This window comes from Gekko japonicus, unplaced genomic scaffold (genome assembly GCF_001447785.1).
Source record: "Gekko japonicus isolate JY-2015 unplaced genomic scaffold, Gekko_japonicus_V1.1 scaffold2917, whole genome shotgun sequence".
Lineage (NCBI taxonomy): Eukaryota > Metazoa > Chordata > Lepidosauria > Squamata > Gekkonidae > Gekko > Gekko japonicus.
The window spans coordinates 83,710-109,602 of NW_015161496.1; the positions used below are offsets into that span (position 1 = coordinate 83,710).

Genomic DNA, 25,893 nt, shown 5'->3' on the forward strand with positions numbered 1-25,893 from the left:
CTCTGGAATTCCAGGAAACCGATTACGCGGAGGTCCGACGATTATAAATGGCGAAGGTTCTGTTCTTCCCTAGGTGATGACGCCCCTCGAGCCACCTCAGTGGGTCTCGAAAGAGTTTTCCAATTCCTCCTCTCCCTAGCTGACTCGGGACTTTCCCATTCATCGTTGAGAGTTTATTTGGCCGCCCTTTCAGCCTACCATGTTCCTGTTGATGGATGTACTCTGTTTTCACATCCAGTTTCAAAACGTTTTTTAAAAAGTTTATTGCATCTCTACCCTCCTGTCAAAACTCCAGTCGCTCCCTGGGACCTTCCTCTAGATCTCCGCCAGCTCACGAGGAAGCCCTTTGAGCCGCTTGCAACATGCGACCTCAAACTCCTAGCTTGGAAAATGGTCTTTTTAATTGCTGTCACCTCGGCTAGACGAGTGGGAGAAATATTGGCTTTCCGTCATGATACACCTTACCTATCATTTTTGCCAGACGGAGTCCACCTCGTCCCGGACATCTCCTTCCTGCCAAAGGTGGTGTCAGTTCCACCTGCAGGCGGAGGTCTTCCTCCCTGATTTTCCCCCAAATCCAACATCACTGGAAGACAAGCTATTACACACTTTAGATGTGAAGCGGGCTCTCCGGTTCTATCTCAATAGAACACACCCAACTAGAGCAGACTCGCAACTGTTTGTCTCCTACGCGTCAGCACGGCTGGGCACTTGCATCACAGCTCAGTGCCTGTCAAAGTGGATTGTGGGTCTATGTTACCTGATCGCCAAACAGCCATTACCTGATCGCCAAACAGCCATTACCTGGCCCTATCAGGGCTCATTCTACCAGGGCTGTCGCAACCTCCACTGCCTTCCTCCAGGGAGTGCCCCTGACGGACATTTGCAAAGCCGCTACATGGGCCACGCCTAACACCATCAGGCACTACGCCCTAGACGTCCATGCAAACATCAATACCACCATGGGACGTCACATTCTATCTTCAGCTACGCAGTAAAATACCTGCCAGCACCCTCCTCCAGGTAGGCTACTGCTCGCTAAACTCCCATGGGTGTGAAGCACAGAGACCACATCGAAGATAAACAGGTTGCTTACCTGTAACTGGTGATCTTCGAGTGGTCATCTGTGCATTCACACCACCCGCCTGCCTTCCCCGCTGCTGTTAGCTTCTACATTTTTAATAGGGGTTGATTTGCGGTGGTTTGAAGGAACTGGCGGGATGTCCGCGCCTGCCCCTCTGGGCATGTGCGGTGGGGTTCCTGCGCATGCCCAAGGGACTAGGCGCGAAAATCCATTGAAAGAGCTTGCTACAGCACTGAATCCCATGGGTGTGAATGCACAGAGGACCAGTCGAAGATCACCAGTTACAGATAAGCAACCTGTTTACTTTTGTGTTTCATTAACACCAATTGTGTTCTTGTTACTTTATGCAGTTTGTTTAGCTCATGCCGAAACAGATTTAACAGGCTGTAAAATATCTATACATCCTTTCACCAGACTGCTGGTTTTCTTGCATACTATATTAAACATTGCATACTCGTAATCAGTACACACTGATGTATTTTTATGTTTTATTAATATTGTAAGCCACCTTGAGATCCGCAAGGGAGAAATGTAGGTAATAAATGTTTCAAATAAATAAACTCCAGAGCCTGTTGTGGATATTGAAAGGCTATGGGAAAACTCCTGACTCCCTTCCCCGGAACTTTGGGTTTTCCCAACAGAAAATTTGAAAATTTAGGGGAGCACTGGGAAAACCCCAGTTCTCTGTGAACCGATGAAATGCTTTTTCAGACAAAGTTTTACTCATGAAGAATGTACTGTTGAAGACTCCTAGCATCACGTTCAGCATCAGATAATTCCTTTGTATGCTGCAGACACAAAAACGTTGTGTCCACTACAATGTATATCACTATTGAAGACTTCTCCATTTTCAATGTTATAAAATTCAACTTGTTTAAAGTGGTAAAGCAAGTTTAGGTTTAAAGACACTATTCAAAAACTTATTTCTAAAAAAGTTTCCCTGTGGCTTCAAACATGCTGTTAATTTAGATCTGCTAACAGGCAAATCAGCTTATGAAGTGTCTCGTGTACCATCTTTTCAGCTTCTCGATAGAGCAATTTTAATTTTGCCTGTATGACATATAGTAATTCATAGTGTTCAGGGTGTTGAACAGCTAGATCTTATCCTTTGGGATCTGAAATACTAACTTTACCATTCTATGAAAACCTTCATAATCTGACGAGTTGCAAATTAGGGTGATTGGCAGGTCATGATATTTCATTGCAACATCTGATTTACATTAAGCACTAAAATGACAGACCTAGGTATCAGGGCCTCCTGTCCTGTGAGCATATCCTTGTAAATCTCTCAGCTTTTAGTCAACAAGACTATGCCAAGTTTCTTAATTAGGTGGGTGAATAGACTTACACTGCTGAAACCAGATGTAACAAACAACTGCAAAAAAAAAAAAGTATGCAGCAGGACTATAACTATGTGGGAGGATAGCATGCCTTTGGCTTTTCAAGAATCTCTTGAGGGGAGTGAACCTGCTTAACATATTGAAAGCTAGAAAACTTCCACTGTTACCTAAATCAACACATGATTTGCTACTAAGGTACAAGGCATGTATTTGAATACAAATGAATGAAAGAACAGCTGTTGATTTTGAAGGCTTTTAAACAAGTGTGAAAAATTATACATGTTGTATTAAAGGTATCCTAAGCTAAGTTCCAGTGTACTTTGTAGTAGTAAAATATCAAACAATAGTTGCTTGTGGTGGAAGAATGCAGGATCTGTATTCCAGATTTGTTTCAAAATTAATCATGACTAACGTTTTTGGTATTTGAGGAATGGCTTTTCTTTCCCAAGCAAGTATGTCTGTTTAGGTCGAGGGAAATGTTTTCCCATGAAGCGAACTGCATGGAGAGCTAACTCATAATGCTTTAATGCTTCTCTGGATTACTTATTTTACAAGAATTTAAAGGACCTCTGTTACCCTCCGACACAGTATTTGGGACAAAACAGTACCGCTATGGCAAAACATAATTGTGAGAGGTTTTATGCCCCCAAGTGCCTTTAACAGAAAGAAAACAGCATGTGAGTCCACTTTAGAGACATTGTTTACTAAAGGGCAAAATTGCTGAACCATTTCTCCGTGTGTTATTTGCCAGGGAGAATGTGCAGGCTTAATCAAATATGGTGCTTCTGTAATTCAAGATGACAAGACTGTTTCATTAAAATACTCTGAGCTGGTATAAAAGATGACCCTAATATCAGTATTGCCATCCAGCCAGCACCCATTGAATAACTCTGCTGAGGATTGCACCCTGTATGTGTGTGTGAATCTCTCACTCTGGAAATAAAGGACTTGGGGGGTTGTACATATACAGAAACCTTTCATTCTGCCATGTGTATGTCCACTAAAGCTTGCCTTGCTGCATTGCTTTTTTTGATTATCTGCAGTTGTGACACAAAAAAAGGTTGCGATTTATTAATAAAGGTTCAGGTGGTTTAAAGTCCTCTTTATAAAACATACGAACTTTACTTTAAAATATTAACCTCTTGTACAATGTTTCCAGTTAAGGGAAAATAATGCTAAAAAGTTTTAAGTTCTTACAGCATTTTTATTAACTAATAAGCTCATTACATCTATACAGTCAAAGCTTCAAAAGTCAGTTTTGGCATTCTAAACTACTGTGATCCTTAGCCTAGAAACTACATTTAACACTTAAATAATACACAGCATTTTCAAGATACTCTTGAATTCATTGTACTTAATCCCCTTTCCATTTCTGCGTTTAATCCCGAAGTGACCTTCATTTAATTCTTAAGCATTGCCCAAACATGCTCATGTACATTATTCCACCAGTTTTTATTTGGACAATGAACTTAGGACCACAATTCAATTTCCTTTCCAATATAAAACTTATTTAGTTTTGCAGAAAATGAGCTGTGTTGGTGTCCTATTAAGCAAAATTTAGTGACCGCCCTCAAACTTGAATTTAGTGTTTTAACAAGAAAGCTAGTCTTTGCATTGAGACAAGAACAATTTCCCAATTCAGACTTTTACATCAATTGAATGGAGGATACATATGAAATTTGCATTCATAAGAATATTCTGCTTTTTTAAAAGATAAACACTAGTTTAAAGCATTGGCATATGTATATATAAAACATCTTGTTTTGTTGTTCAGTTTCCCCTTTGTTAGCTTTAATTTTCTTCAGCTAATATTATAGTGTCTTATTACTGCAAGCTGTTCGCTGATGGCATTTTAACGGTATAGTCTGTATAACCACTATGAAGATCCTGAGCTGAAGAGATTTTGAAATGGACAAAGCAGCCATTGAGGCTATGTTCAAAGCAAGCTGTAGAGACATGTTGAGTCTGGGTCAAGTGTTTCACTAACAAAGGATGTAAACTATTTCTTAATTGTATTACTTTTGAGTCTTGAGTTAAAATATTGGAACTATAAATAATCAATGTCGCTTCACGGTTTTAATTGACATTGGATAAGATCCAGTGTTTCCCTTTGGCTTAGTGAAACGCTGAACAATGGACAGGTTTTTCCCCAACAGATGTCTTAGTTGGAAGGGAAACCAGTGAATCCAACCTAATGAAAGAACGAAGCAACTTCAAGCCTTATCAGTAGGTTTATCACTATCAAAAACTCATTGTGAAACCTGCAGTAACAGGAAGTGCACACAGCTATAGCAGACCCTGTTTGCATGTCAGCTGTTTTTCCAAGTTGCTGCAAGCTTACGTTCTTGAGTTTAAGTTTTTTTGAAAGCTAAGGGGTATCATTCCAATCAGTATATTCAAGGTGCTCATGGGTATCTAGAACACTTACCTTGAAGTCAGAAAAGATAGCTTCCTTGTGTTGAAAGCTTTAGTGCTTGTTTTTGGTTGCTCCTTACAGCGTACTTTCTGTTTCACTTACCTGCTTTTTGAAGACTTAGAAACTTCTAAGGACATTAAAATATGCACTTGACCAGATTTTGAACCAGAGGTTTTCAGATTCCTTGTATGAAAATACCTTTCCATATTTTATTTATATAACTGGGAGGTGGACGAGTGCTGAGTGCACCACTCTCCACCTGTCTCCGAAAGAACTGAGCTCACTGCTTAGAAGACCCTTGAACTCTTTATACAGAGAGATGGCCCCTTAAGAGTAAAGTAGCTTGATTCAGGCCTGCCATTAGAAGCCTTGTCAATATAAAATTCCCTTTTGACTCCACAGTGTTCTAGAACTGAAGGAGTCAGAAAACAAAAGGCTGAGGATTTGCATGCACTCTGAAATGCCCCTTCCCACCAGCCTTTATACCTCAGGAAAACTCACCAGAAAAAGTCAGGAAACCATCTGAAGCTGCCTCCATCCAATGCAACACAAAACTGCAGTCGGAAAAAGTCAGGAATGCTGCGGGACAGAAACACACACTTTTCAGGCCATATCCTTTATTTTTTTCCCCTGAATCTTGTTTCTTTTGAGTTTTAATCTCAGCAAAGAGCTACAAGCTGGTGTTGCTCTCTTAAGTGGGCCTGAAACTTATTTTGCACAGGAAGATTACAAAATGAAAGATGAAATGCCAACACAAGTTGTTCAGATGACATGTTTCCTTCCAGTTTAGCTGCTTTTATTTTCAGTCAGGTTTCTCTAAATGATAGTGAGGATGACATAATGTCATTTACAGGGAAGTTTCAACAGAACTGACACCCTACAATGCAATGTTCACTGAAATCAGAATGAAGACATTAAAGCAGACTGCGTTAGGCTCGCTTCTGTAAGATTCAAGTCACTGCGAACAAGACTCCAGTTGATTTAGTCAATAGAAACATTACAGGTTTTAAAAATAGGTACATATGCACTAGCTTATCAACTGGATAATCAGTTGGGAAACTTTCTCCAATATGGGCATTTAAAAACATTTCAGTACACAGAAAACATACCCAGTGCCCTAACTCTGCACGCAAGACATTCTCACAAAAGTTTTTTAATGCTGGAGAGCATAATCTTTATAGAGCCACAGTGATAGTTTCGGGAACCATTTTTGCTTTTAAGGTTTTACAACATAGTGTAAAAAGTGATGAAATTTTCCAAAACATCCAAATCAAGTAGCAAGTTATCAGTGGAATAATCTAATACAGAATTGGTTGGCACAGTCCCAGTTCCCAAAAATTTAACTGCCGCTTATGCTTCTGTTCCTCTAAATGCTGGTTATGTAACTTTAGTTACATTATTTGGAAAATAGCAACACCCCCCCACACACTGTTTTATTACTGATGTGTAACAAAAATAAGTAGACTGAATAAAACAGGACACTAAATTTTATTTGGTAAAGTAATTTGAACAAGCTCTTACAGAAAACTGAAGGAAACCTACCTTTCTTTATTGTCCACACATTCTCATTTTAGTAAGGGATGGTAATTTGAGGAAAGGGAAGGCTAAGTGTTTCTTAATTGGACTCACCTATAACAATGGCATGTGAGAATCCATAAAAATGCCATCTATCCCATCTGTCCATATATTACTATCAACGTAGTGTAAATATTACATCTTTGTATTAAACTACAAAGTACCTTTTTAAACAGCTTTTTTTAATTTAATGAAATGTTCTTCAGACCTTAAGCTTACATTGTTAAGGCACTTACCATTCAAGTAAAACAGTTTTTATACAAACACTGGGAAGATGGACAGGATAATTTACTAGACGAATGACTGACTCTGAAGTAAATCAAATCAATGCCAAACTATGTATAAAACTGTTGTTTCAAGAGAGACTGTGTTTTATTGTCTGAAATGAGCACAAAGAACACCTTCCACAGATAACACTGAAAGCAGTGCAAAGACTGACAGTGACTTTTTGAGTAAAGGTAGTTTTGTAGAAAGAAATACCAAATAAATCAGTGCCCTGCTTCGATTGTTGTAAAATCTTTACATAAAAGTTGGTCCAAACTTACAAAAAAAGCACAAGTGTGTGCATAGTTCAGAACTGACGAGTGCCATAAAAAGCTGATGTCCCTAAATTTAGCATTGACTTAAAACTGCCAAAATATAAAATTTATAGCTAGAATTTGCAAAGATGTACAATCAATTATCTGGTTTTTCAGAACAGCATGAATTGTAAGCAGTTTCCTATTGTACACAAGACCCTTCTCCACATAAAAATAAAGCTGTTGAATTAACATTATTCAAGTCTGTTGGATGCTGCTTTGAAATCACAGCTACAAAGTCTTTCCAGGTAAAAACGATGTGCCTGAGGGGGAAGGGGGAGAAAAACAAAATAGATGCTCAGTAGGGCAATCCTCTGCCTCGACCTCTGACTGTTGATGTGCCAATATGTCCCCTGTATCCTTGTGAATATCCAGGTCCTTGGACGGGAGAAGTCCAAGTTTGTCCATGCAGGTGGCTTAGGCTGCCATGGGGCTCTTGTAAATTACTTCCATAGCTATAGTTCTGCATCTTTGTGGACAAAGAATGAGTACTTTCGGACCCTGCAGAATTGTCACCACTGTTGCCCAGAACTGTGATAGGACCATGGCTATACTCAAATCTATGGTCCTTATCACCACTAAATAGCATGGGACCAGTGTTGAGGTAAATGTCTCCATAACCAGTTACTGAGCTATGAAACGGTTCTGAGAAGGCAGGAGGTGGAGGGGCACTACTACAGTGAGATGAAGCGGTGTTGTAGTTCTCCAAGGGCTGAACTTCTGAGTTTCCAACAAAATTCCCCCTTTCTAGTGCCCCAGACGACCCACTTCCTATTCCATCGCTACTACTGTAGTGCGCAGAAGAGAATGTAGATGACGCAAAGCTATCCGTATAGTCTGGAGCTGCCATAAAGGAGTCTCTCGACTGGAAATCCACAGCAGACGCTGCTGGCTTCTCAGTCGTCGTCTGAGCCTGATGATGAGCCAGCAGTTGCAGGAGAGCTGCTTTCACTCCAGCGTGAGGATCCATCCCTGAAGAGCCACTAACAGAGGACATGTGTTGGTTTGCTGTCCGATAATCAAGGTCTTCTTCTGTGACGGGTGGTGGTTCTGGCGGCTCAGGAGGCCGCTGGTCTGGGGGCAAGATACGAGGTCGTTCTTCTGGTGTCTGAGGCCTCATCTCAGGCTGACTAACCAACTCCTCTTGTCCTACATGGATTTCAAAAGGCAGAGTGAGAGGTGTAATTAGGAATTCATACAACAGACACTACATTATAATCGTTGCCATGTTGGTCAACCTTCACTTCCAGATACAGAGTCAGGAGAGCCTGTTGTACGTTATCTGTTATATTAGTAATAACAAGATCTCCTCAAATTACTGCAAGCAGCGAAAGTTGGACACAAAAGTTCAGAGATTAAAATAAGGTACCCCTTTCCAAGGCCTTGTTCTTTGCAGATATCTGAACACCTTGCCACTCATCAAAACACACATATCTGACTACAATGATAAGAAACGATACAACACTATGGCTGAGATCTGATACCATGTTCAACTAGATCCCCATGTCCAAGGGTTCTTTGGACATGGATTTGGGGGGAGGTTGCTTGTTTTGTACACGGGTGCTGCATTCCAAGTGGAGAAAGTCTCAAAATGAGCTTGAAATATGGCATGGGCCTCAAAGTAGGAAAAAAATCCCACTGTGACAGCACTTGCCTTTGGGGCCAAGCCTTAATTAGCTCCTCGGTTCTTAGTTTGTCAGACTTACAGGTAGGTACATCTAGAAGCAGCAGAAACAAAGAGAATACACATTCTCCAGCCATGCAAATTTTCCAACACCAAAGACCATCATACCTGCACATGTGTATAACGATTTGAAAATATTGGGATAAATGGACGCTGGAGATTCTGCACTTTCCCAGTTGCTAGATGCAGGTGTACTTGGCTCTGGAGGTTGCCTGGGGTGTAATGCCATTTCATTCCCTGACCCGTTCTCCTTCTCTTCCAGCGCATTTTCTTTTTGCTTCGATTGCTGAGCCTTTAATATCTGAGATAACAAAACAGCAAAGGCACTCTGCATCGCCGCCTGAGTGACCTCAGAGTCCACTTTTGCTTGTGTCAACTGAGTGGGCGGCACAGAAGGTGGCGGAGGGGCTGCAGTTTGTTTGATAGGTTCCTGGTCTGGCGAGGGAGGCTGTAGTGCCTGCTGCGGCTGCGGCTGCTGTGGCTCTGGCTGTTTTTCTCCTGCTTCCAAAATGCCTGCCGGAAGGGTTATTTTATTCAGCTGTTGCTCCGTCTCCGGATTCACCTTAATGTTCAGTACTTGAGCAAACTGTGCCATGTTAACACTGGTTTTAGATTGAAGCAGGTTTAGGAGAATAGCTACTTCATTTTGATTTAATGGCTGCCCGCTGCCTCCTTTTGCTAAAGACAAAGAGAAAAAGCATTTAGTACTTGAGGCGCAAGCTAAAAGGTTAACTGACAGATGCTTTGACTTACCAGGTTACACAGGTTTTTGGCAATAGGAGAAAGTATGTTTGCAAACTGCACTTGGAAAAAGTTATTTTACATGTAACTGAGAAAAATACCTAGCACCATGGAAATCAATTATACGTACCTATGTCCACAGATTAAATGGGCCACAACATTTGAATGGATTAGTTTCCTTTACAACTTTAATACTTAGAAAAACTCCTCCAATGTTTGCTGGTTTGCAAAGCACACATTCCTATCCTCAAGGACTAAAAAGAAATGACTTTCAGAACTGAAAAGCCAGCTATAAAATTTAACTAGTATCAGGAAAAATAAAAGCAGCAGAGATTTCCAAGGGGTTACTTGTATATTCTGCATGAAAATAACTTTTTTAATTAGAAGAAAATATGGATACCCAAGATACTTGAACCAAAAGGGTTCACTGTTACAAAGTCACAAAAGTATCCTGGGACAAGCAAATTTGATCTTCACAAATGCTCCAATCCTAAAAAAAACTTCTCAATTTAATGGAATATACCCACACATAGCAGTATCATACATACAATGAAACTAACAGACTATATTTAGTTACTCCCCCCCACCCCCAAGCCAAACTAAATAACTACCCCAGAAATATACTTGCAAAGGAGTGTGCAATTAAGAAAAATGAGAATTACTGACCAAGTGCCATGTTAGAGTTGCCCTGCATTTTCAGCTGAGAAGAGGTCTGCATGCCCTGAGGGGTGTTGGCTCTGCTGTCATCCATGCCTAAGGACAAGTCTTTCCTTGGAATTTTAGAGGCATCATCAGTCATACCCATCTGCTTCTGTCTTCTGCGCTTCTTACTCCATAACTCATGACAATCCTGCCATAAAGGAAGGCTGTAACAAAAACATTTGTTATTTAATAATATCCTGGATTTAGCTAAACTTCATAACCAAAAAACACAACAGCGCTCTCGGGCTTACAGCATAGATTTCTACTGTCTCTGTTAAAGGAAAGGAATGCAACTATCTGACACTATTGCCACTAAAGAAAATAAAGTTGCAGTTACCTGTAACTAATGTTCATCTAGTATTTTCTGTGCAGGCACAAATGGGACTGTACATGAGCAGGCCTGCCATCGGATAGGTCATTACAGCTAAAAGCCTCCAGGAGGTGCTGTGCGCCAGAGCCAGAAGCTTGTTCCAGCCCAGGGACTATGTGCTTTTGCACCGCAGCACCTCCCCTACCCTCAATACCTCCAGCACTGCTGAAGCTAGAGCATGCGGTGGAGCAGGAGGGAGGGTTATGTGTGCCTGCACAGAAGATACTCGATGAATAATAGTTACAGGTAAGTGCAACTTTGTTTTCATCATTGATCTTCTGTGCAGTCCCACATGGGGATTCTAGAAAACAACTCACCAGGTGGTGGGCATCCTCTTCTCACTTGGACAGCGAATGAAGAACTGCCTTGCCCACTTGAACCTCATGTCTCCTGTATATCCAAAGCATAGTGATGTACAAATGTATCTGCTGATAACCAGATGGCAGCTCTACAGATCTCTAAAGGCTGCGGAAGAAGCCACTGCCCTAGTGGAATGGGCATGTATGTTCAACGGGCATGGTAATCTGGCCCTTGCAGAACACTCTCTAATGACCCTGACAATCAATTGGGACAGGTTCTGAGAGAACACTCTCCTACCTCTCTTAGGGCCACTAAAACAAACAGAGCTCTATCCCTGTGAAACTCCAGGGTTCTCTTGAGGTAAAATAATAATGCTCTCCTAACACGTAAAGAATGCAATGAGTGCTCATTCTCAGAACTCGGTGCAGGAAAAAATATGGATAAAACAATATCTTGGCCACACAGTTCCCTCTAAGCTGTGCTCAGCGGTTGTGAGCTTCTGCTCACAAGACATTTTTCCCCTCCCTTGGAAACAATGGAGGATGGGAGCACCTCCTTTAAGAGGCCCACAGAATTGGACCCCCTGGTCCAATCTTTTTAAAACTGGGGGGGGGGGTTTGAGGAGAGGCACCAGCAACTATTCTGCAAATTTGGTGCCTCTGTTTCAAAAAACAACCCCTCCGAGCCCCAGATTGATTCTCCATTATAGCCTATGGGGCCTGGTGACTATAATGGTCCCCCACAGGCTACAACTGAGCTGAAGGGGGGGGGGGGATTTTTTTTTTCACAACCCTATTGTGCTTTTTAGCATGATTTGTAAGCTGCCTTGAGTCACAGGGAAAAGTGGGATATAAAGATTTGACTAAATAAGTTTGGGCAGGTTGATAACATTTAAGCAACTTCCTGTTTGTTAGGTTAGGCAGGGTTCTGACAGTGATTGTTCCTCCTCTGTTATACTTGACCTGTAATGCCAGTTGTCATGTTTCACCAAAAAACACAAATTAGACTGGAACAGCCCCCCCCCCCAAGTGCTGGTATGCTTGCTAAGGCAGCACAAGGCAACAGTCCAAGGCCAGGTCTACCAATATTATTATTATTATTATTATTATTATTATTATTATTATTATTATTATTATTGCTTTCAATTTATTGATCGCTCTTTCCCACATACCTGCGGGCTCAGAGCGATTTACAGTGGAAAGGGGTGGGTAGACCAGTTCTCCAGAGGCCAGGTCTACCAGTAAAGTGGAAAGGGGTGGGTGAAATTTGACTTGATTCTGTTTTTTCTTATGTTTAAATTATTCTTAAAATATAGTTTAAATGTAGTTTAAAATAATTTATTATGAGTTTTTTACAAGGTTATGGAAGTAATCTTTTTAAAAACTAATTTATGCGATAGTCAAACATATACTCGCTCACAACTTTTAATGCTACTAGCCTTTTTCACTCATGAGGTAGAATTTCTGACAGGTCTCCAGGACAAGAGTGCACTGACTCAACAATCAGTTCTTGGAATCCGCTACTAATAACCAATCATCAAAGTAAGGGAATATATGCAAAGCCCACATATGGAGGTAAGCAACAACCGGGGCTAAACACTTTGAGAATACCTTGGGTACGGTGAATAGACCCATGGGTAGGACAGTGTACTGAAAAACTCGTTCTCCACACAGAAAACGTAAGAACTTGTGATGTTGAGGGTGGAATGAAATATGAAAACAGGCATTCATCAAATCAGTAACAAGGAATCAACAATTAAATTTTAATAACTGTAATATCAAAGGAATGGACACCATACGGAACTTAGAAATGTGAAGAAAAACAATTAATCTTCTGAGGTCTAAAATGGGTTTAACTCCCCCATCTTTCTCATCCATTAGGAACATACGAGAGAAGAAACCTTCCGGTGCCTGAGATACCGTAACCTTTTCCATGCTGCCCTTGTCAATTAGGGAGGCCAAAGTCTGGGCAAGACCCAAAGCTGCTTGGTTGGATCCCCTTAAAGGTAAAGAGCAAGGGGGGAGTAGACTTAAATCCTAATTTGTAGCCAAATCTAACTATGGACAAAACCCATTTGTCAGAGGTAACAGCCTTCCAGGCTGTAGCAAATTCAGCTAGCCGGGCCCTGAACATAACAGGGGTTGGCAATGATCCTAGTCAGAAGGATGACTTCTGGGATGAAGCTGCCTCTCTGGAAGAGGGCAGCTGCTGATTCAGCCTAGGTCAACTGGAACCCTTACACCTATGGTAACCCTGTTGTGGGGTAAATGGCTTAGGGACAGGATACTGATACCCCGAGGGGACCTTTGATACGGATGCCAGGGCTGTCTCACAAAGGACCTCTACTTAAATTGGGACACAGATGATTGTTGACACTCCTCGGGAATTAGCTGTCTGCTTATTTTTCTTTATCAGGGAAAGCATCTTGTCTGTCTTGGAAGAGAAGAAACTGGAACCTTTGACAGGTAAGTCCTTTCCATAGGCAAGGCTGTTGATCTTGACCAAGAGTGGCACCTGAGTATGATGGAGCTCACCATGGCCCATGCAGCTGATCTGCAGAATGTTATCCCACATTAATTTGCTTTTTCTAACCAGTATATACCTGCTGCTTTAAAAGCCTTTAATGCTAAAATAGGGGCCTAGTTATTATACGGGGTGCCTATTTGTATCAATACAGCTGGAAATGTCATAGAACAGCCTCAGTCCTATTTCCTGAGGAAAATCTTTGGGGTGCCAATGTGTGTCCCCTACGCAGCTTTATGCCTGGAATGTGGCCAGAACATGTTGATAACTAAAGTGTGGCTAGCTACAATTAAGTATTGGCTTTGCCTTCTTTTCCATTCGAACCCCTCTAACTACATCTATCAGCTTCTACTGGAATGTAATGACTCTAACTGGATTACTTATATAGAATACAAAATGAAATCTCTGGATATCACCTTAGATTCCTTACTCCTTACTCCCGAATCTGAGTGTTTTTTCAATTATAAGAGCCAATCTACTTCATTCTGAGCTACATTCACTATATAACGCCGCTAACAAAACCTGCTCACCCATGTATTTTGGAATATCTCCTAAAGTCGGCCAAGCTGCCTCTTACCTTACCAACTCCACATCCCCTAACTCCGTAGAGCCAGATTCAATGTATTACCTTTGGCCTTATTATCTGGCCGTTTTCAGGGTGTACCCTTTTCTGACAGATGTTGTCCATGCACAAATGATAATATCAAAACGATCTCCCATGTCTTGTTTCAGTGCCCCTTCTATCATGCGTTACGATTGAAATGTCTAAACTCTGCTTTGGTTCGATTAGAAGAATATCCTGATGGCCCAAAGAGCCTTACTCTTCTTGATAATCCAAACCTTGAGATAACGGAAACTGTCGCTAAATTTCTTTTTGGTGCCATTTCTATTAGTTGTTTATTTAATTGATTGGTATACTTACATGGTAATTCCTTACATCTGTTTTTTGCAAATATTATTTTATGCTGTTGTTGTTTTTGTTGCACATGGGTCTGTAAGGGTTACATGCCAATAAAGGTAATTGAATTGGATGGTAATTTGCTTTTTCGAAAGTTTAATGGCCTCCATATGCAGAACTTTAGCAAGGGGGTGCTTCTTTTATGGCAGGAGCTCAAGGAATGGAAGAATTCTCTCCCATAAGAAGAGCTGATTAACCAGCCATGATGATTTCATAGTTAAGAATTTTGAAACTTAATGTTGCTGAAGAATATAATTTTCGACCCAGAACATCCAGTTTTATCCCCTCCTTATCCGTGGGAGCCGTGGTAGGCCTGATGGCCCTCCGTAACCAAGGAGGATAGCAGAGGATGAGTTGTCAAATAGTTAATTGGCTCCTTCTTGATCTTCTAAAAATGTTCTACCCTTCAGGGGACAAGCTGGAGAGGTGCAGGTTTTTGCCACAGTTCCTACGTGAAGTTCTCAAGGTCCTCCAACACCAGGAAAGCAATAATCCCAAGAGACTCTGAATAGAGTTGACTCAGTATCTTATCTGTGGGTTTGTGCTCCGAGGTAATGACTTCTATCTTGAGAGTCTGGGCCATACAAATCATCTGTTTTCCAACCATTTGGAGATCCTCCATGGGAGACACCAGAGAAGGCTCACCTACCCTCTCGTCTGGGCTCGGACCTGATTTTGTGTCAGATCCGTCAGATTCAATCGCCTGAGGGGAGCACAACTGAGATCAGATCCACTGAGACACAGATCTGGGAGGTGGAGCCAAATGCGTCAATTCCGAAGACGCAGAATTGAGAGCTTTCTCCTGGGCCAACTTGGATGAGGGCTCTGAGGCTTTAAGAGCTTTCTCCCACAACACTGCCTTAAGTTTCAATGGTCTAGCCCCCCAAGCTTTTAGGGTGAAGTGTTGGCAGGAGACACTATGCCCTTCACCCAAACAGAACAGACAAAGGTTTTGTTCGTCAGTTTGGGTCATCATCTTCCCACATTGAGAGCACTTCTTGAAAAGGGCCTTCTGAGCCATGGAAAAGATTCAGAAGCTGACACAGTGTTAACAAATCCGGGAGAAAAATCCTCTTGACTGTAGCTGGAGACTCCAAGAACACAACCTTCTCCTTCGGCAGCAAAAGAGGAACTGAGGGTGGTGGGGGGGGGGGGGGCGCTGCTGCGCAGGAGCACGTGGTCCCTGGGCAGGAAGGTTTTGGCTGCAGCATGCAGTGCCCCAGAGGCTTTTAGCTGCAAAGATGTAGCCGATGGCAGGCCTGCTCATGCACAGTCCCATGGGGGACTGCACAAAAGATTGATGATCAATTTGAGATTACACGAGGGAAGAAATTCCACCTTTCAACAGAGCCAACTTTCTGAGGAGTACTGGTGTCAAGCTCTGCTGATCCTTAGTCTTTTTATTGGATAGTCCACAAATTAAATGATCCCCGTAATCATCATTCCATGATTTTACCAGTTCCGTCTTTGGATTTGGGGATACATTAAATGACTTCAGACAATGATAATTATCTTTACTTGTAGAAGGGTAGGAACAGCATGCAGACCATCTTATTCATATAATTCTCTCCATAATATGTAGAAGAAACATTTTTAGAGGTGCTTTCTTACCTCACAACTAAGAATGACTACTTCATCTGTTCACAAAAATGCTCAGGTGCTAAGGAGGACACTCTGAAGAGGAACTTGTGGAACAGTAAAATTCTGTAAAAAGCTGTACCACTACAATATTTTGGTTGTCAGCTGTACTATTGGACCTTACTTCAAACGTGTTCTGAAGCTATAGTATTTTAATACTAGGCTAAACAGCCTTTAAACCAAGAATGCCATCAACACCATACTTTTACGTGCAAGCACAGACTTTACATACATCATATTCAGCAAGCTGCACCAGAACATTCACTAAAGGTATTTTGAGACATGTGCACAAGTTACTAAGCATCTTTTCCAGTCTGCAAAGTTTTATATTATGTATGTGATATATAATTGCCCTAACACGTTGGCCATTTCCAGCTTTCCCATTGGCCGTGCTGTACGCTCCATCAGCCATTGGCCCATCAACCGCCAATCAAGAACACTCGCGTGCCACTGGCTGGGTGCTGGGTCCGCTCCTCTTCCCCGCCCACTGCCACCTCAGCCACTGTTCCCTGTCAGAAACTGCCAAAATGGCTGTCTTTCCTGATGAAAACACTTCTGCTTGGCTCCTGTGGGACTAACTTTTTCCTCAGTGGCTGTCGCTAGGCAACCAAGCTTGGTTCTGTCAGTAAAAAGGCAAACCAGGAGGCCCTTTCCAGGCCTTTGTGGGGAACTCATTGCGGCCAGTCCTGACTAGGGTTCCAGCTCCAGGTTGGGGAATTCCTAAAGATTTTGTGGTGGAGTCTATGGAAGCCAGGGTTTGGGGAGGGGAGAGGCCTCAGCTGAAGAGAATGCCATAGAGTCCACCCTCCAAAGCAGTTATTTTCTCCTGGGGAACTATTGCTGCCATTCTCCAGGTGAGGGCTGGAGATCACTCAGAATTACAACTGCTCTCTAGATGATAGAGCTCAGTTTCCCTGGAGAAAATGGCTGCTTTGCAGGGTGGACTCTGTGACATTATACCCTGCTGAGGTTGCTTCCCTCTTGCTTAGGTCCCCACTGCAGAGAAAGACTACTTCCTAAGCAAAGGCTGCAGGTGGTGGTAGGGAGATGGAAAGCTGTAGTCAGAGGGGCAGATAAAGGTAGGTTGATGGTTGACTGGAAAGGATAGTTGCCAACTCCAGGTTGGGAAATTCCTGGAGATTTGAGGGGTGGAGTCTGGAGAGGTTGCAGTTTGAGGAGGAGTGGAATCTCAGACATGCACGATGCCATAGACTCCGCCCTCCAAACAAGCCATTTCCTCCTGGGGGACCACTGTTGCCAATCTCCAGGGGAGGGCTGGAGATCACTCAGAATTACAACTGCTCTCCAGATGGCAGAGATCAATTCCCCTGGAGAAAATGGTGGACTCTGTGTCATTATACCTGCTGAGGTGCCCCCCCCCCCGACAGCCAGTGTGATGTAACAGTTAGTGCTTCAGAGCAGGGTCTGCCAGACCCAGGTTCTTTCTGTGGAAGCTGATTGGGTGATTTCAGACCACTCACAGACTTTCAGCTTAACCTACCTCATAGGGTTGTGATGCAGATCAAAAGGGGGAGAGGGGAATGATGTGAGCTGCTTTGGTCCCCACCGTGGAGAAAGATTGTACTTTTCCTAGGTATAGGCTCCAGGTGAGGGTGGGGAAGATGGAAAACTGAAGTCAGGGGCAGATAAAGGTACACTGGTGGTTGGCTGGGATGGAGATAGGGTTGGCAACTCCAGGTTGGGAGATTTCTGGATATTTGAGGGGTGGAGCCTGGAGAGGATGGGGTTTAAGGGTGGGTGGGTCCTCAGTCAGGTACAATGCCATAAACGCCACTGTCTAAACCAGCCGTTTCCTCCTGGGGAACCACTGTCACCAATCCAGGGGAGGGCTGGAGATCACTCAGAAATACAACTGCTCTTCAGATGGCAGAGATCAGTTCCCCTGGAGAAAACAGTAAGCTCTGTGTCATCATACCTTGCTGAGGTTGCCACAGCAAATTGACGCTGAGTGCCCAAGGCCAGGGCACCCATCCAGAGCCTCTTTCTAGAGCCTGTTCTAATTATTTCCACAATGGGCCTTATTCCTAGGGTCTATAATATTTTAATTTTAACTAGCATGATTTGATGCTTCCCTAGATTGTCACCCAGATACCTCATCCTAAAATTTGCTAGTACACTAACATTAAAATCAGGACAAATTCTTACTGCAATATGGGATGCATTTCTTTTCTGTATGCTACAAAGCTACCCTCTTACAGGCATAAGGGCCATTAAACTTGGTAGGCTTTTAAGAAGTTAACCAATATGCTTGTATCACAGCTATGCAATACACTGAAGTTCCTCTAGTAGCTTGTGCTGGCAAACCACTGCAACCTTTTGTAATACAGGAACTCAAGAGAGGATACTCACTCTGGCGGAGGCATCTTGGAAGGGTCCACGTCTCGAAGAAATTCACACTGAAGAGCCTGTTCAGCTGTGCAACGCTTGCTGGGGTCCAGAGCAAGCATATAATCAAAGAGGTCAAGGGCAGCTGGGGGAATACTGTCAAGAGGATGAAGGAAGTCAATCCAGGAAAAGACGCTGTATTTTGTTACATGCTTTTATGTAGTATCAACACTTTCTTAAAACCCTAGTCTGGCCTCTGCCTGCATCCCTCATGTGGTGGTTCGATGCTACATACTTAAGAATTGTGGAATGAAAGGTTGGGCAGAAAACTGGCTTGATGCTATTTAGTGTGAGTGAAAGAGTACTTGCAGACAGAAACTTTTTTCTCTCCTCACAGCCTGCTGTGTTCCCAGTGAAGGGTAGACATCCAGGAAGGGTGTGAAGGACAAGCGGTGGGGGAGACACAGAGAACTGGCTGAAATTACACAGTACCCAGTATGACACAACAAAATTACAGCAAGAATGACAGCAAATTCCAATGGTATGAGCTAAGTTAAAAAGACTAAGTTAAAAATAAAATATTGCCCCCTTTTCACAACTTGTAGGAAGTATAATAAAGTTGCTAGCAGACTATATCACTCAGACTGCATGGCAAGGGCTCCTGCAAACAGAAAACATCAGGGAGGCAGTTCTAGGCCAATTCTCTCCCTGGCATGCTAGGCTACCAAAAAAAAGGCTCTTGTAGCCTTCCACATGCCCAGCTTCGCATCCAAACTAGCTAGCCTTGCTCGAACACACAGGGGACCTGTAGGCCGGTGAAGTGCTCTCACATACCAGCTGAAGGCCTGCCTGGCTTGAAAGTCCGCTGTGTGAGAAGCAACCCCAGCAGCCTTTGCCTCAACAATGTAACACTGTTTTAGAAGGTAGTCTCAAAATAACTGAATAAAAGCAGAATGCTTATAATTTGAGAGTCATACAAGAAGGTCCAGTAATGCCATTTAGAATGCCTGTCTTTATGGGGAGGAAAAAAAAGACAACAAATGTTAAGGCGCATATGCCCAAACAGATACGTGTGCTGAATGCCATCAAGTCACTTCTGACTTATGACGACCCTATTAATTAATGTCCTCCAAAATGTCCTGTCATTAACAGCCATTCTCAGGTCTTGCGAACTGAAGGCCGTGCCTTTGCCTACTGAGTCGTCCATCTCTTTCCTAGCACCATTGCCTTTTCCAGCGACTATTGCCTTTTCCAATGCCCAGCCATCATTATTTGCAGACAGATCAACAGAACACTATGAGCCACATTTTCACACAGGATCCAGAAGTCACTTAAGATCAAACAAAGCCCTGAGCTGAATAAACACTGCAGATTAAATAGCTCACTCCTTACAAAGCAAATTCTTCTCTCAGTCTTCGTCGGTACTGCTTCTTTGGTTTCATGGTGTTGAAATACGCCAGTTTTATCACATCGGGCCATACTGCAGGACAAGGACTCCCACAAATGCGGCTATATGAAAAACACCAAAGTCAAACAATGAATGTGTGCAGCTATGCAGACATCAGGTGGCATTAGCTCAAAAAAGATTCCCATTGGTGGACTCTTAGAAGTCAAACCAGCAATAGTGCAACAGTTCCGGTGGGTGGCCTCATACATACAGGGAAAAGTGTCACTTTCCATTAATTTTGGATTTCCCCCACTTAATGGTTCAGGGAATCCCCAAAGGCTGCAGATTCAAACAAGCATTTTAATTATGACCATGTCCCTTAATTTAATTAAGGGTAATCATAAGTAAGGTGATCTGGGGAGAAACAAAAGACAGTGAATTTGGATGGTAAGAATATCCCAGTGAGTAGGAATGTGTTTTGATTTTTGGCCTGACAAGACCGCTATCCAAGTGCAAAGCATCTTTTTTTCTGATTTAAAATCTGAACATGTCAAGGAGAACATGACAAAATCCATAAGATTGAAGTGGTGATTGTTTCCCATAGGGAGGAATCATCCACACTGATATTGTCTGTTAAACTCAGCACTCCGCACAGTTCTAGTGACAGAGTATGCCGGTGCTTCTATGCATGGTTTCTTTCTTTTGCATTTAACACAGGCATACTGAAACCACTGAGTATTATATTCAATTAACTACATTTGGATCAATGTAGAGAGAGGTTTTCAGTACGGTCTGATCTAACTCATCTTTAATCTATAATGCTTTTTGAGCTAGCAGAAGGGAAGACCGAAGGTGCAACAGTCTTAATCTACTGTACCAAAAGAAACCCACACTGGAATAATCTGAAAGCTCAAGTCTTCCCAGTTCTTCTCTAGCTAGGTTTCTTTTTTTGGCAGTAAGAGTCACTAAAGTTAATAAAACTACCATAAACACTTAAGGTGATTAAGGTACTCTACTGACACAGTAATGAAATTATTAAAATCTATACTGGGTAATAATGTACACACTTTTGGTTTTTAACCCAGAGGAGGGCTGTTTTGAGTCAGACAACACATGCAGAAAAACTAATACATTTTAATGCTCTGCTGCCATCTAGTGGTTATAACTAAAATTAGTATTTACAGATAGAATTTTATTTCAATATAAAGAATCAACAGGGAAATTATCCTCTTACACAACAAGGTGAATTTTATGGAGTATTTCTTAATATAAACACTGCACTGAAGCCTAGATTCCTGGAGACAGGCAACCTGGAGAGAAGGCTAAGGCAAGCTGACATTGGCAGACAAGAAGTCACTCTGCCGCTAAAATACAAAAAAACTTTTACACACTAGCCACTTAAGAAGCTAAACAACTCAGAGGTGGCAGACAAACAGTGGCCTCTCTTCGAACACATTTAGCAGTCTGTGATGGGAAGATTATCCCTCCTTCTGTCCAGGAACCCCAAGACGAGTTACACAAAGAGCTGCCTCTGAGTCTGTAAGGGTCTCCTTGTTTCTAAACATCTACATCTGCTACGTGCTTTCTAGGTTGGTGATGATGGAGTATGTGGGTGGTGAAAACCAGTGAGGATTGTGAGGCACTCCAAAGGGATCTGTCAAAGATGGGCAAGTGGGCGTCAACATGGCAAATGGGGTTCAATGTGGCCAAGTGCAAGGTGATGCACATTGGAGCCAAAAATCCTAACTATAAATACACGTTGATGGGGTCTGAACTGGCAGAGACTGGTCAAGAGAGAGATCTTGGAGTTGTAGTAGATAACTCACTGAAAATGTCGAGACAGTGTGTGACTGCAATAAAGAAGGCCAATGCTATGCTGGGGATTATTAGGAAGGGTATTGTAAACAGATCAGCCAATATCATAATGCCCCTATATAAATCAATGGTGCGACCTCATCTGGAATACTGTGTGCAATTCTGGTCACCACACCTTAAAAAGGATATTATAGCTTTGGAAAAAGTGCAGAAAAGGGCAACTCGAATGATAAAAGGGTTGGAACATTTTCCCTACGAGGAAAGGTTAAGGCGCTTAGGGCTCTTTAGCTTGGAGAAACGATGACTGAGGGGTGACATGATTGAGGTTTATAAGATTATGCATGGGAAAGAGCAGGTAGAGAAAGAGGTACTTTTCTCCCTTTCTCACAATACAAGAACCCGTGGGCACTCCATGAAATTGCTGAGCGGTCGGGTTAGAACGGATAAAAGGAAGTACTTCTTCACCCAAAGAGTGATTAACACTTGGAATTCACTGCCACAGGAAGTGGTGGCGGCTACAAGCATGGACGGCTTCAAAAGGGAATTAGATAAGCATATGGAGCAGAGGTCCATCAGTGGCTATTAGCCACAAGGTATAGATAGGGACTCTGGGGCAAGTGATGCTCTGTCATCTTGGTGCTTGGGGGGGGGGGTCAACAGTGGGAGGGCTTCTAATGTCCTGGCCCCACTGGTGGACCTCCTGATGGCACTGGTATTTCTGGCCACTGTGGGATACAGAGTGTTGGACTGGATGGGCCTTTGGCCTGATCCAACATTGGCATCTCTTATGTTCTTATGTTCTTATTCCCCTCTTATTCCCGAGTCACAAAGCAAGCAGGATCCACTAAGAACTACACTTCAGTCTCCAGCCCTTGAAAATGCCAAAGTTCAGCCCTCTCAAAAGTAACTTGGGATAAAAAGTTGGTGAAAATTTGCTTAAAATGGAAACTTCTCAGAGAATTGGTGTTAGGCAACACAACTGACCTTATCAGTTCCAGCTGAGCAAGTTCCTGATTTGCTTGAAAAATTGGCTTTTTAGTGAACAGTTCTCCTAGTATGCACCTGGAAAAGAACATGCAACAATTTCATCATCAGAGCATGCTCTTACACAGTGACGTGGTTTCACAACCTTCTTTGAATCAAAAGTCTTACCCGCAGCTCCACACGTCAATGGCAGGTGTGTATCGTTCCTCACCTAGCAACAGTTCAGGAGGACGGTACCACAGTGTGATAACTTTGTTCGTATAGGGTCGACTGGAAAAGAAAACAAAGCTGATTTTTTTCCACCCAAACAGAATTATCGTGAGGTTCAGAGTATCACAAAAGTGAAAGAGTATCACTTAGGGCTCCTGACCACAGTCAGAGATGAAGTAGCATGAGAACAGATACACCCTCCACTAGGACCATGGTTTCCCCCCCACAATCTGTCCTTTTGGAATTGAAAGCATACAATTGCAACTGTCTAACCATCCTTGCAGGTTAGACAGTCTTAATCCCTAAACAATTCGAACTCAGGACACAGAAGCCTATCCTGAACAGGTCTGGGTCTACAACCTCTTGAAGTTAACTTCTATTGCTTTTGACTGGAATTCTCAGACATCACTTGGTAGGACCTGCAGCTTGTACTTGAATAATGCTATGCACCTACAGAAAACGGACAGAGATGTCTTAGTGGGATCCTTTCCATGCTACTGCTATGAATGAGAGATATCATTTTAGAATACTCTTAATGGCATATAAATCCAGGCTACACTGAAACAAATAGACAATTCTTCACACTGATCACTGATGGAAAATATTAAACTGCTGGAGATTACTGTCTGTGGAGGGACAGCTGACAGAAAATACGACTGTTACGGCATACAGTTATGAACTATAAAACTCATTTTAATTTAAACGTACTATTGGCTACAAAAAACAACTCCAGATATAGCCCGTTATTGACTCATGCCACTCACAGTAATGGCAGAATACATCACATGTGGTAACAGTAATCCCCACCTGTATGTAATGATGCCATGAGTTCCCGGGGGGGGGGGGCGTCCACTTCCCTACGTGATTACTACTCAGTCTTTGCCTTCTTCCAATTAGTCTCATCTGGGGTGGGAAATTCTCCTGCACCTCTGCATTAAGTATAATTCCAAATCACCACTAATACTGTTATTGGTCCTTAAAAGGAGGCTGCCTGTTGTACCTCTGGATGCCACTACTCTGGGCTTCTCTCACTCCTACTGAAGAGACACACTCAGAGCAGTGGTTCATGCAGAAATCCAAGGGCCACCAGCTATTTGTCAACTTTCATGCTAAAAAAACAGCCTTTCTGGATGCAAGAGTGAATCTATATACTAATAGCCAAGTGTCCCCAGTGCGTGCAGATACTTATTTCCACAAATTGGGGCTACATGGAAGCTCAACAGAAATTCCTGCACACTTGAGGCATTACTTAGGTGTGCTGAAAAATCTGACGTTTAAAAAAATATACAGGGATATTTAAATCCCCCCAAAAATGAAACCACGTTCTCACGCATGCGTGGAGAACGGACTTATCATTTGGAACTGTCGCAGAGCTTGTGCTGGCAGCTGCGAAGGAGCCGGGGGAGCCTTGGCGGGTGGGCAGCAGGGATCCAAGCAGGGCTAGCTGCTGTTCCTGTGGTGGTGGGGGGGGAGAAGCCACAGCGGGCGAGCGGCTGGGAGCCACGCAGGGCTCGCTGCAGTTGCTGCTCCCTGAGGGAGGGAGGAGAAGCCGCGATGGGCGGGCGGCTGGGAGCCACGCAGGGCTCACCACCGTTGCTCCTGGGGGGGGAGCCTGGGCAGGTGGGTGGCTGGGACCCAGGCAGGACTTGCCGCCGTTGCTGCTGGGCTCACCTGCAGTTGCCTCCTCCTCCTCAGTGAGGACCTCCTCCTGCTTTGCAGGCCAGGAGCATACTCCCCCCCCCCCATGCACGAGTATTGCAGGTCTCGCTTCTTGTCATGCCTCTAATTTTAGGGGTGCTGCAGTTACCAGAAATTTAGGGAATGCTGGCTCAGTTTTACTATGGCAATGTAGCTGTGTCTTGATAATACTACTTCAGTTGACATGTGAGAAACACTCCCTCATCCATGTTTAAAAACAACAACAAACTCAAAATGGGACACAGAAAACCAACATGTCAACAGGAGGAAGGCAAGCCACAGCTAGAAATTCTACTCCCTAACATTCAGTTGTATCTGTGGGTGGAATTTTTGCACAGAGAAGCATTTCATCACACAGTCTGACGTGGTGAGGTTGAGACCCAGGTTTATCACCTCAGGGGCAAATGTGGAAAGTTCCAAGGCTGCAATCAGTGAACAGTTTTGAAGAGTGAAACGCCACTGACATAACAAAACAATCAAAGATTTGAATAAAACTTGATCCAGAGAATCATATAATAAAGCTTGCACTTTCTATCCCCAAATTCTACTAGAATGATTTTAAAATAGGTAGATATCAACATTAAATTGTGGTAATCGAAACATGATTGTGGTATATACTTGAAATACCACTGAAAGCATAAAAAAATCTGTTCTATCCCTTCCCCATGAATTTAAGAGTTTGAACTGTCTACAAAGCAAGCAGACATTAATTCTGTGCCCCAGCAAGATACTACTATAGTTTAACACAGTTAACCACCCAGAATACAAAATATCTCCAGTCTTAACTGAATTATATCATTGCTTCACATACATACAGTAACTTGACATGAGATCAGCCAGCCTATGTCTCCGAAAAAATCATGTATCTAAGCAAAGCTATGGAAGAGTTAAAAACTGTAATAAGTGTTTAGCACGTAAGTTCACCTGAACTCCCCCAAAATACAAACACACTGCTTTTGATTAACATTGATCTTACCTCTCCTCTGAGCTATACAGCCGAGCAAGCCCAAAATCTGCAAGTTTGATCTGCCCTCTAGTGGAGAGAGTAAAGATTTTACACATTTTTTTTTCAAAATTAAAAAAGAACAATTAGATCATTTGTCTGCTGACAGGAAATAATTCTTAAGCGTTTAAACAGCTATTTTGCATGCTTCACAGTGTTTAGTTAGGCATGCAGAAATTAAATTGAAATATAAAGGATGCAAGAAATCTTGCTCGTGGTAAATGTTTTAAATTAAAATGCAAGAGTTACTTTAACACACCATGTGCATTACAATGGTTGGACGCCACTCTGACTACTCTTTGTTGCTCCACTTCTTTTGTGGCATTAACCAAGACCTTAGTTACAGCTTCGGAATCATGATGGCTTGTCTGGAATTTAATATGCTAAGTGTATAAACTATTTTTCAGAGTTACGCTCCTAAGGTAGGAATACATGGTAATTAAAAGCATTTTTAAACAATGAATAGTATTGAACATCAGAAAAGCAGTACAGCGAAAACAGGGCAACTCCAGAAAGCAAGATGAAACAAAAACCATCTTTG

General features: G+C 42.6%; 1 protein-coding gene across 1 annotated transcript in view; it reads right to left on the reverse strand.

Moving 5' to 3' along the window:
• Nucleotides 1–6,309: 6,309 nt before the first annotated feature.
• CDK13 (cyclin-dependent kinase 13) overlaps nucleotides 6,310–25,893 on the reverse strand; it is a 57,007-nt gene continuing 37,423 nt past the window's right edge. Inside the window, exons 8-15 of the mRNA XM_015429190.1 lie at nucleotides 25,326–25,382; nucleotides 22,610–22,711; nucleotides 22,442–22,519; nucleotides 19,648–19,764; nucleotides 18,280–18,411; nucleotides 10,085–10,284; nucleotides 8,786–9,355; nucleotides 6,310–8,142 (exon numbers count right to left, since the gene is read on the reverse strand). Coding sequence (XP_015284676.1) covers nucleotides 7,292–8,142; nucleotides 8,786–9,355; nucleotides 10,085–10,284; nucleotides 18,280–18,411; nucleotides 19,648–19,764; nucleotides 22,442–22,519; nucleotides 22,610–22,711; nucleotides 25,326–25,382 — 2,107 coding nt within the window. The 3' untranslated portion in view covers nucleotides 6,310–7,291. The remainder of the gene's footprint in view (nucleotides 8,143–8,785; nucleotides 9,356–10,084; nucleotides 10,285–18,279; nucleotides 18,412–19,647; nucleotides 19,765–22,441; nucleotides 22,520–22,609; nucleotides 22,712–25,325; nucleotides 25,383–25,893) is intronic.